The following is a 12,977-nucleotide window of genomic DNA, read 5'->3' on the forward strand; positions in this document are numbered from 1 at the left end:
TTGAGGATCTGGTGTTTATATATCTATCTCTTCAATACAATATGTATGTTTTTCTTCAGTTTATTGGTGTAACAAGGTGTGCAGATAATTTTAGATTATGTAACTTTCTGTATTAGAAGAACCGGTTTCTTAAGGATGCCAGTCAAGAAGCATCTATGTGGTCTGTAGGCACATTTGACAGATGGGTCCGAGTGCATGATAGCATGAGAAGATTAATTAGTTTGGTTTTTTTATGCAGTTTTTGATGGTTTTGACCTGCCATTTTGTGAAAGTGACTTGGGAGCTATTTTCAAATTAATGGCAAATTGATTAGTTTATTCTAGAAGTATTGGTATGCCTATTCCAGGGAAGTTTGTGGGCACTAGAATAAGATCGGAAGGGCTATCTTTTAACTTAAATTTGTTCATGTAAATTCGACATCTATTTTTAATGATGTTATTCAGATTGTAGCTAATGTTTAAGTCACATCAAATGATAGTTGGTAAGATATGGTCACATTATTGATGGGGTCATTAAGGTGTTCTACAAAGATTAGATTCTGATGGATAGATCTTCCTACAGATCCTCACCTTTTGAATATGCTCCAGGTGCCTGATTGGATCTGAAAAACCTTTCCTGTGCAATAGCTCTCCAGCGCCACTTGGTGCCCCACCCAAAACTAGTCGTCGCTCCATCCAGCCAGGTTGTGACTATATATTACACGATCTAGTGCGCTCACTTTGGTTTCCTGTAATTTTTTTCCTGCATCGATAAAGGCCTGGAGCTATAATAGTTTTTCACCGCAAATCACCCTCTGTGAATTTGACAGCATCTAGGACGGTCATTTTCCACCTTCTAGGTAGGGCCTGGGGGTTTAAACTTTATTGATGGCTCAAGAAAATGTCCATTTTGTATTCACTCAACATCGTTAAGTGGCATCTATTAGCTGCAGGCCAAGGGGCCATAAATGTATGTTATTCTTGAATGCATTCAACGCCTATCACAGAGCGGTAGACCAAGTTTTTTTTGTCAAGGCCTAGCAGAGACAGTACAGAGCGGGCTCTTTTCCTACCTTCCCTTCTTCAGGTTAGTTGCCTGTCTGAGTGATTCCTAAAAGGATCCTCCTGTAACAAAACCGACAAACCATGCAATAGGAAGCAGTCCTCTGCTACTTTGAGGAAATGGTCTGGCTCCTGTGGCTGTACAGTGTTCGATGCATGTATCTTCCTCGTGAATATAGAGAACATTCTTGTTCTGAAGATTATAAATCTGGAGTCCATGACTCTATTTGTCAACCCTTCCCAGTCGCATCTTTTCGACAGACCATATTAGACATTTTCAGGCAGGCCTGTAAGCCACATGGTCACTCTTCAGGGGTGGGGTCCATTGCTGTGGGTTGGACAATTCCAGCCGATACAGCCATAGTATACGTACCTCCACAACCTCTGACTGTAGGGCTCCTTTCGAGAAAGCTCTTGCATGTTACGGTGCTGGTCCTCATGATTTTGTGCTGCCTACAAGACCTTCTTCTGTGTGACCCTTGGAGTGGGTTAAGGTGTCTCCTCTACTTTTCAGTCGGCAGACATTGAGGAATCCGTTTGTGCATATTTTGATGATGAACATCTGTCACAGCTCCTCTCTTGGGCACAGATGTGTCCAGATGGAACTTTTTTGATCAGATTCCTATGCCTTGGACTTACCTAACAGGGTTTTTGAGAACATATATGAAGACTATTTGGAGGGTGGCACCCTCTTTCCTTCTAAAAATACAGATTCTGGCCTTTACCTGAACAAACCTACTATACACAAGTGGTCTTGATTCCTCTCTATAAAGCGATATTTCTTGTCCCTTTGACTCACCATTGTGTGAACAGCTGCTGTAACACTGAAATGACCCTTCCCTGCTGCTGAAGGAAGTCGAACTTGATTGAAATCCTCCACCTGCCTTCAGCAGCTCTTGAGGCCTTGCTGTCATTCTGCGAAGAGCTATTGGAGCCAATTCTGGCAGCTTGAGAGAGGCCCTTGCCCTTTTCCATCAAAGCCCAGAAAAACATGAATGCTTTTCCCCTTCCAATGAAATTGCAGACCTTCAGGATATTATTTTGATGTTTTTGAAGAATACTGCAATCCGGTGATTGCAGGCTTCCTCCTGATGGTTATGTGCATCCTGTTGGTGCATATGAGCCCCTGTCAGTGGACCGCAGTGGCTTCAGCGTCGGGGGAGCCTATAAATTGGTGTCCCAGACCTTCACTGGTGGATGTACACCTCCAACCTGATCATGGATCTTTCCTTTTAGTCCTCCGCATTCTAAACCCATTGTTGTTGCAAACATCTTCATGAAGGGCGGTCTGTTGCTCATCTGGGGTAGATGGTGGCTCAAGGCCTTTGGTCTGCGTCAGAACAACAATGGCATTTGAGGCAATCCATGATTCAAGTCCTGTCAGCACAGCCAGAGACCATTACATGAAAACTTGCTTCAAAATCAGTCTGTAGGCCACTGGTTAACATGTTGTGATTGGCATAAGTCTGAGGGTTTGAACCTCTTCCAGTCTCGTCTTTCATTTTCCTCTCACCTGTTGTGCGTTTTGCGCTTTTCTCAGCATGCCTGGCAACCAGTAAAAGTACATTTGGCTGCTTTGTCCACCGTTATTTGTTGTCCTGACCTACCTTCTTTGTTTAGGTCACTGAGTGTAGTTGTGTATAAAACTCTGTTACGCATTGGCCAACAAAGATCCCCCAGCGCGCATACATGCACACTCACTAGTTTCATGGCTGCTACTTGATCTTTTTATGTACACTCTTGCTGAACATTACTATTTCAGGCCTTAGGCACTCGGCAATGGTTACTTGTTCCCTGCTGTTGCATGATTTTCTTGGTTAGCTGCAACTCCGCTAGCCTATCTTCTGGAAAGTTGTTGCTGTGGAACTCATTCCGATTATTTTTGTAAATCAGTGGAAAGATGCATCCATCAGAAGAATAAGTAGCTTACTTTCTTTAATGATATTTTGGCTGGACACTAGACCATCCTACAGATTCTGCACTGCCTTCCATCCTTCCCTGATGAGTTAGTGCCATGGGTATTAAAATCTCTAAGTATGTAAATATGAACCGATCATTTTGTCATAGACATAACCGCTTGTTTGGTTACTCTCCTCGTGTCTTGAGGGCATGGAAAACCTAGAAAAGTGACACCAACACACCATTTGGTGGTATCTATAGTTGGATGTCCTCACTTCGCAGGGGGATGGACAGACGCAGTTGGAGATGTGTAGCGCCTCCTGGTGGCACTTGTGAAAAATGTTGTGGATCCAGGCTGTTGGCTGCAGGATATTCACAAGATGAAGAATCTGCAGGAAGCTGTAGTATTGTATTGTAATTGCATTTATATAGCGCTTACTACCCCTGATGAGGCATCAAAGCACTTTTTTGGCGAGTAGCATGCTACTCCGGGACTCATGGAGGATTAGTGTTGAATTAGTATAGTGAAACATGCAAGTACATTTTAAGTGTCCAATACAAGGAAGATGCCGCAGGTCTTGGGTACAATCCAGACACAGTAGGGGAATCTCAAAGGTATTCCGCAAGAGAGGCTGGAGTAACAGGATAGACACAGGGATACAAGAGGTGAGAAAAGTACCCATCAGCCCACTCAATAGTGGAAGCTCGTCATTTGGGATTTTCAAATGTAAAAGGTTGGTGTCCAGCAAGCACTGCCTCCAGTGAATGCTGAGGCTAGCTTAGGACCCAAAGGTTGAACCCTCAACCAGAGCAAATGACAGCATAAGTGGCTGAAAAGGGCTTAGTTGCAGTGCTCAAAGAAATAAGAAAATGTGAGAAAAAGGAAAATGATCCATGTGATTCTAAAAATGCCTACCTTGACGTCAACAAGAAAACTTTATTGGGTGTGCCCGTCAAGATGGTATAATTAAAAACAGAGTGATTATAGCAAGAAAGATGGTTTGCTATTTACCAAAGATGTTATCTGGTCAACATGTTTCAGCCTATAAAGGCTTTCGTCAGGACCTATGTATCACTACTGCAACACTTACTTTATAACGTGTGAAAAAGAAAAGTCAATATTTTCATGGGTGGTGTATCCCCTCCTGTTAGGAAAAAGAACAAAGAAATTTTTTTTCAAAGAAAACAGAATGCAAAACGTAACTTAAGTTGATTCTAATGACAGTCACGTGTGTATGTATTATTTACAATATTTTCAGTTTACTCACTTACCCAACTTTGTGGGATCAGGAACCTCACCTCACCTGGCGACAGCTCAGGCTGAAGGAGGCCACGCACTGAAAGAAATGTATTCAGAGTGGAGTTGTAGTTTATTTAAGTTCATCTTTTATGCAGTTATTTCCCAGATTACATGCAGCGGCAGAATCAGGCAGTTGTTGGCTACAAACGTGCAGTGGTTCAAAAATGTGCAAACCAGATACTACACCCAAATATACCCTACACCTATTTGGGTGACATAAAACCTCCATGGAGGTGTGTATCAATGGTATTAATTCAGAATACAGCTGTGTTTATTAGGTGACACAAAAATCATGGATACAAATTCTGTGCCATCCGTTGTTTAAACTATAGTCTTAACAAACAATAAATTTACAAAACACAAAAAATGTTTGTCTCAAAAATCCTATCTAGGATGGAGAGTTTGCTGAAAGCTCTGTCATGATGAAGAAGAGAATGTATTCCTACATGACAGACTCCTTAATAAAGAATAAGGAACATGTTCTACATAAGCGCTACCGAAAAGAATTCTAAAACGCTAAAAAAGGGGGGACAAAGAGAACGAAATTCAGTCCAAAATGCCCCTGCCTGGTCACCTACCTCTCCGTCGTTGCCTCTGGCTTAAACTGAGCTGAGGGGGAGGTAGTGTGCCAGTGTAGCTAGAAGGAAAATAAAGGGACAGAGCGGACCAGAGAGAAACACTTATTGTCTACTCTCCTATTGGTTCGTCCCCGCACGCTGAATAGACCAATCACACTCGGTTTTAGCAATCACCCGCTCCTGCACCGTTCACAATGCAGTAAACATATCGTGCATCAAGGCGGACCACATAGGGACCCAAAGAGGCAAGGAATCCCATTGGTTACCACTCTACACAGGAAATGATAAGTCGATGTCATTGCATTTCCTGTCGGTAAAGACTGCAGCAACCAGACCGCTCCCAGACCTTAGCCATAAGCGGACCTGATTGGTTCAAAACAGGAACCGGAAATGTTCAAGAAAATGCTAAGACAGGCTGACACTGTTCCGCTTATTAAACAAACCGACCCAACCACGAATGGAAAGTTCTGATTGGTTCATGTTTCTACAAGCGGAGAACTATACGTTCCGCCAATAGATAGACAATTGCACAGCATATATTTACAAACAACAGACTATAAAAACGACTTATTGTTTATTAAACACCAAACTAACAGTATAGGCTGAAACATGTTGACCAGATAACATCTTTGGTAAATAGCAAACCATCTTTCTTGCTATTGTCACTCTGTTTTTAATTATACCATCTTGACGGGCACACCCAATAAAGTTTTCTTGTTGACGTCAAGGTAGGCATTTTTAGAATCACATGGATCATTTTCCTTTTTCTCACATTTTCTTATTTCTTTGAGCACTGCAACTAAGCCCTTTTCAGCCACTTATGCTGTCATTTGCTCTGGTTGAGGGTTCAACCTTTGGGTCCTAAGCTAGCCTCAGCATTCACTGGAGGCAGTGCTTGCTGGACACCAACCTTTTACATTTGAAAATCCCAAATGACGAGCTTCCACTATTGAGTGGGCTGATAAGTACTTTTCTCACCTCTTGTATCCCTGTGTCTATCCTGTTACTCCAGCCTCTCTTGCGGAATACCTTTGAGATTCCCCTACTGTGTCTGGATTGTACCCAAGACCTGCGGCATCTTCCTTGTATTGAATATGTATAGTTGGGGGACAAGGTGCTGATAGGTCTATAATAATAATTCCCCTTGGGCCCTACTCTACCCTGTAGTTTTGTGCATTTTAAGTGTCACCAGAAATTGTTACCTTGAGGTTAGTCCTTTTCTTGGCCTATGCAGCCCTGAATCGGTCACCTTACAAATAGTTCATGATGCTTTCATATTAGACTCAGGTGAATGCTAGCCTCTAAACCATCCATTATTTGGCAGTGGTGTTTCACTCTCCTTAATATGCTTAAAGGATAGCGAGCGCTCTAATTACTAAACTGGTCATTAAAGAACAAGCATTGACAAAGCCAGTATATGTAGTCTTGTTTTTCCCATTGCTTTTTGCCTAATCTATTTATCATTGTCAAAAAAAAAAAAATGATAATCGCTGATAATAAACAGCATTGGTAAAAACAAAAGAAATACTGTGTTTACACATTCTCCACATATACCTCACATATACCTCCTGTATGTACGTGCATGCATCACAAATCATGCTTGTGCTCACATCATGGCGTGGCGGCTGTTTGTGTGGGGGCTGCTTTATTTACTTTTATCAATAGTGGACTCCTATCTTGGAGAGGCAATACATTTTTTTTAATAAAAAGGCGGTTAGGGAAAATAGCGCAGTAGCCAATGGCAGCAGCTAGTAAGAGGAGACATGGGGTGGTAATAAGAGATTAAAGCCCTTAAGGAGCAGTAAGGGTGGGAAAATCAACGGGCTAATTGGGGGTGGTAAATGTACACAATAGCATGCATGTGAAAGGGGGAAGCAGCACATGGACGAGATTTGTGGAAAAAAACAGAAAGCATGTGGAATCCATGAATGCTGAAAGGAAAAGAAACAGTCCATGGTAAATGGCTGTAGGTCTGGCTGTGCACCCGTCCCCCTGCGCTTGAACTCCCACCTCACCCTGCACTGAAAGGCACACTGCTAACCCTAATAAAATGTTAAACATACATTCAGCCAAGCATAACTGTCACCCACGGGCGCACACCTCACCCTGCACATATACACTTGGCATGGTATATCCACAAAGGCAGACCTCTCACCCTACTCTATGTTCACTCATGCACACCACTCATCCTGTAACCATGCAGACAGCTCTTACTCTGCACTTATACACCATTCACTCCACCTACAATCACACTGGCCCACCTCCAACGCCGAACAGGCACACACGGGGTTCAACCTGCAATCAAAGTTCCCCTGCATCTCCCCTCATGCAGGCACACGGTACACTCACACAGGCACACCTCTCAGCATGCACTCGGTGTTCACACAAACCCTACGCCTGCGCTCACACAGGCTTACCACCCTTGCACTCACTCACTCACAAAGGCATTCACAAGGGCACACCCCCCTGCACCACATAGTAACACCCTACACACCGCTCTGACACAGCACTCACACCTCTTCTTGCACGTGCAGGTGCACAACCACCCTGCACTCATAAACGCACCCTTATTTGCACTTCAAGTGCAACATATCCTTTCAAATAGTTTGTCTTAATTTCTGCTGCTCATATGACCATTTCCCATAGTTTACCCAGAATTCTCGAAATGCTGATGGCCTTCAGGAAAGCCAAATCTTTTGTTAACGTTGTAATATGCAAACCACCCACCATTTTGGTCATTCAGAGGAATATCACTGTGCCGCTACTTTTGTCACGTCGTTTAGTGCCTATGAGTATTTAAGATTATCATGTGGATTGCTTCAGCCGCTGGCATGTTTCAGAAGCTGAGGGCCATTTTATTCCAAGATGTTAGTTTTTCCGAGATGACCTACTGCTCTTTTCTGAACAAGCCATATGAAACCGTGTTAGACTAGCCGAAGTCCAAGATATTGGCTTTACAGACAGCCAGAGAGAAAAGTGTACAATTTCTGCATAAACAGAACTAATAATCAGCGTATTATCGTTACAGCCTTTTGTGAATCAGTCAAAATGCTATGTCCCTGTTAAACCAACTCCATTGGTATCAGGGCTGTGGTCACACAGTGGGAAACGGTAAGGAGCAGACGGTTATCGCACGCACATAAGAGATCTGAAGTTCATTATAGCATTATTGAATCTGAACCACTTTTATTGATCGGCATGGATGTTGCAATGTTTCCTTTCTGGCCAAAGGACGTCACGGATTGTGATGTACCTACTTTGCCTCTCTGAACCCAGGAAACCACGTAGACCACATCTGTTGAGCCTGTTTTTTTGGTCCCAATAGTTACTCTTTCAGCTTTAGCTTTGTCTTGCTCGTTTCCCACAGCACTGTCAACGTTTGGATATGAAAATCTTGGAATACAAATGCTGTTTATGAATACATCAGTCCTCTAGAATAGTCTTCTTTGTGGGGAATGACAAGCAAATTGCTTACGGATGTCGTTGTGTTTCCACCCACCTAATAGATAATTGCAATGGGGGGGGAGGTTTTGCACACAAACAAGTTCTCGCTGTATTACTAAAGGGTGGGCTTTTAAAATTACCCTGTTTTTTCATTTTTTGTCTGCAGGCTTTCTTAGAAATGGCTTCGGAAGAAGCTGCTGTTACCATGGTGAACTACTACACGCCCGTCACTCCTCAGCTCCGGAGCCAGCCCGTCTACATTCAGTATTCCAATCACAGGGAACTCAAGACAGACAATTTGCCCAATCAGGCTGTAAGTACTCTTGCACAGTGTATTTTTAAATGCCCATCACTTTAGCAGAATCCCTCTTTTTATATACTGTAGATGTTAATGTTAAGTCACACAATAAATGTATGGGTTAAGTCAAGCGTTTCCCACATAGGGCAGCTTGAAAACTCAGGAGTCTCATGTCATTTTAAGATGATTTGTAATGCTCAAACGAAATGCTAGCTCGTCCATCTTCTAGGCGCATCAAGGAATAAAACATAAACATCAAAACACAACTTAAATACACACATTCAGAATATACTAGAGAAGCCTAGAAGTGGAGGCATTTTGATTACATGTATGGTGTATTATCTGCTATCTGAAGACACTAGAATACCATTTCATTGTGCACACAGTCTCGAAGCATTTGAGTGGCGCGCAAAATAAATGTTATATAATAAATAAAAAACGCATTTAAAATCTTGCCCAAATGCAACTGTTTGACTCAGAATATGTTGGACAAATGGCGTTCCTTTGTCACTGCCACCCAGATCCATAGGTATGAATTCCTACAGTTTGTGATCAAGGATTTATTTTTCTCTGTAGTGTCTCCGCTAGGTTTAAACGTGTGTAAAGAACAATACTGACATGCGTACCTCCGTTCTAGGGACAAGGTATATCTCTTGCTTTCTTTTTTTTTTTTTAAACCCAATAATTTAAGGTATAAATCGGATATAAAGTTTTTGTCATGTCTAAAACCAAAATTCTATGTTTTAAAAAATATATAATTCTTCAGACTGAAATCCCAGAAATCTTGGAATAAAGCCCATGTCTCCGTGCCACACAATTTCTGACATGAATATGTTTGCAGAGGGGTGGTGATCTTCACCAACGCTAAAGTCCAATTAATATGTTGGGCAGTTAGGAGCTGTTGCGTCTGTCTCTCAGGTTTTGTTATCTTGATTAGTATATGTTTGGGTAGGGTGGGTTAACGAGTTGGTGGTGCGGGAGAGCAGGTGTGTCAGAACGTGCTTGGGATTTCTGAATTTCATAGGTTACTGTTTGTGTCGAGTTTATTTTACTTTGTTTACATTTTGTTTAGTGTTGGATGTCGGTGGGTTTGGATTGGTGTGGGAGATACTCGGTGTATGAGTGTTTTTGAGATGTAACGTTCTGTCCACCAATTTTTCTTATTTTTTCCTCCCCTGTAAATGGTTTTACTCTTCCCCCAGCTAATCTTAATTTTTCCTTTGCCTACATTACAAAAGTCTTGGTTTAGTGTCTTTTCTGTAGGTTCAGGCGGTAGCTGTAATCTAGCAGTACAGGATTACTCTGGGGAGAGGTGTGGGGCAGAGGTGTGGCACAGCGGCTGGAGCAGGTCATTCCAGAGGGCGGGGCTCATCACGATTCGATCACCGGCGGCAGCTCAGCACCATATTACTCTGGCTGGGCAATAGCTCACTTAATCTCCCAGATTGCCCCCAGCGCCTTGAGACCCTTAGGGGTAGTTAATTCGCGCTTTACAAATGCAGGATTTCCGATTTATTTATCTTACTCTTTGGAGTGGTTTGGGCTTGGATACAAGAAAACCCTAAAGTTATGACATTGAGTAAAGAAAATTATCTATCCGGAGACCATTGTTTAGCGAAATCTCAAACTTTAAAATGAAATGTCTATAGTACATTCATAGAAGAGTAGAACATTTGAAACCAAAGTGCCTACCACTGCTATGGTTACCAAGATGAGACCCAGATGTAACCCGAAGTTTATGTATGGAGCCAAAACTCAGTCGTACCCACTTTGGAGGGGGCCTATGTCTTTGGTGTTACTGTAGGTTTTACTTTCCAGACTAGCTGGTGTAAATGCTTATGTATTTTTAGGTGCTAGATGAGAATAGCACAACAGTTTGCTAAGGTTTCAAGATAATTCAGCTGGTTTGGGCTGCTGATGCCAAATATAGGCCAACACTTCCGGTAGTGTGTACTGCCTGGAAAGCTGTTTGTGTTGGAACTGACCTTTTAGCCTGATAGTGGCGCAGTCAGGTCTTCAGTGATTCCAAGGTTCTTGGAGCTTCTCTTGCCTTGACTGCAGGCAGACTGAAGCTAATATCAAACTTCTTTTTTCTTATTTAGCCATGCTGCACAGCACAGGGATGCTGTATAGCATGGCTAAATATAATTTACAAAGCAAATGGCTCTCAAAGTGGGTACCTGTTGGCTTTACCAGTGCTTGTCTAGTGTTTGTTAATGACAATCCTATTCAGGTGGTCCTTATGGTGAGAGAAATAAAAAAAACTTTGATCCAGTTAGTATCCGCTACCGTTGTTTGTGTTTTCACTCACTACTTCTTAAGTCACAGATATTCTCATTATTTACATTGTTACAGTGGGTATCGCCCAGAGTTTCTGCTACATTACAACATTGGGTAGATGTGATTATAGTTTAAGTGGCGATCAAGATTTGTTGCGGTCTGTTCCGGGGGGTTGGGGGTTAGGGGGGTTTGAGCGGTGAATCTCTGGGTTGGTCTTAAATTGACCCTGCACCTAGGGATCTGATTTTGTGTGGCAGTCACTTGTGTCTCTTTGGGGTGGCGTTGTCTGTTTCCATGTCTGGATGCCCTTATTCCTAAATCTAAATCTGCTGCATCATGGAATTATCTAATTTTCACATCCATGGTCACTAACAATGTGGTTGGATACTGTAGACCATATCTGCTGTACTGTTTCCTGAGAGTGACACCTAGCACCAAACATATTTTGCAAAGTATGAGTCTCATATGAAAAATCCACAGCAAAAGAGATTCCATAACCTTTATTCACATATGCTCCACGTCTGCTTGCAGTCGGGCTTTCACTACTGATGCTATAATACACAGACTATAATTGGCCTGGGGGTGTCTCTTGGGAACTGTTGGACATGCCTCGTAGCCGGGCCGTCACCCCCTACGCACAACAGGGCCCGGACCCCGGCTCTCCCTGAATCCCCAGCAAGAGCCACCCCGGCAACCCCCCGAGGTAATCCCCAACACGTCCACACCGGGACTCCAGCTCCTGAACCCTCCCGTACCGGCTGGCCGGGTCCCCGTCAGCCCCATGGCCGGCCCGGCAGCCATCTTGGGACACTCCAACACGAGGCCACGTGGCCTCGACTCGACCCCAACCCGGGGCCTGGCCCGGCCCCGACATCGAGGCACCAACCTCCACACAGGAGGTAAAGAGACCACTTGGCAGGTCAATGAAAGAAGAAGGCGTCAACGGCTCTCCTCCGCCGGGTGTCGATCACCCCCGGCCTCCCTGGGCGCTGGCTCCAACCCCCTGCTGGGTGTCGGGACCCCCTCATTCCGGACCTCCCGACCTCAAGGCGCGAGGGTCCGGACATCAAAGGGAACCAGACCTATAACTGGGGAAGCCCCAGACCAGGAGGGCAGTTGTATCCTGGAGTCGAGAGACACCGAGAAGAACTCATCCTGGGCGAACTGCTGGCGCTGCCGCAACCCTGCTCTGTGACCCCTTCGTCTTGGCCTGCTGGCGCTGCCGCGGCCCTCTGCAACGTGAACCATCATCTTGGCCTGCTGCCGCTGCCGCGGCCCTCTGCAACGTGAACCATCATCTTGGCCTGCTGGCGCTGCCGCGGCCCTCTGCACCGTGAGCCATCATCTCGGCCTGCTGGCGCTGCCGCGGCCCTCTGCAACATGAACCATCATCTTGGCCTGCTGGCGCTGCCGCGGCCCTCTGCAACGTGAACCACCATCTCGGCCTGCTGGCGCTGCCGCGGCCCTCTGTAACTTGAACCATCATCTTGGCCTGCCGGCGCTGCCGCGGCCCTACGCCAATTGAACCATCGCCTCTGCCTGCTGGCGCTGCCGTGGCCCGACCCCGCAGACTCCTAAGCTCGAGGATTGTGAGCTTCCCTCCTGCCACCTCCTGTACCGATCCGGTACCAAGACTGTCCCGCTACCCCCTTTTCCTACAGAGACTAGAATTGAGAGGACTCTCGAGTCCTGAATCTCCTGTACCACTGATAACCTTGCCGCAAGAACCCTATATAAAGAGTGTTGATCTCATCCTTGTGTGGTGTCTATCTGTGGGGAGGGAAGTGACTTGTCTGTACGATCGCCGGAGACGGCCCTCATCGGAGGCCTCTCCCCCAGTATTCGGCCGACCCTCTGGGTCCCCGTCTAACATTGGTGGCAGCGGTGGGATCCGAACCTACGCATAATCGTACAGAGGGTCACTCGCCCCACGACACACAACCACCATGACAACAAAAGAGAACGGAGCAACAGAAAAATTCCAGATGGAAAAGCTGGAAGAATACAACCACAGAGAACTGAAACAATTTTGCATAGAATTAGGCATTTCAACCACAGGACTGAGCAGGAAAGAGGACTTCAAACGAGCCCTGGAATCTTGGGCGGAGACGGGTACGACCGTACCCCAAACACGAAGC

The 12,977-nt window shown here is 44.7% G+C and overlaps 1 protein-coding gene across 1 annotated transcript in view; it reads left to right on the forward strand.

Moving 5' to 3' along the window:
- PTBP3 (polypyrimidine tract binding protein 3) overlaps nt 1-12,977 on the forward strand; it is a 634,697-nt gene that overhangs the window by 291,055 nt on the left and 330,665 nt on the right. Inside the window, exon 4 of the mRNA XM_078676642.1 lies at nt 8,428-8,574. Coding sequence (XP_078532768.1) covers nt 8,428-8,574 — 147 coding nt within the window. The remainder of the gene's footprint in view (nt 1-8,427; nt 8,575-12,977) is intronic.

This window comes from Lissotriton helveticus, chromosome 2_1 (genome assembly GCF_964261635.1).
Source record: "Lissotriton helveticus chromosome 2_1, aLisHel1.1, whole genome shotgun sequence".
Lineage (NCBI taxonomy): Eukaryota > Metazoa > Chordata > Amphibia > Caudata > Salamandridae > Lissotriton > Lissotriton helveticus.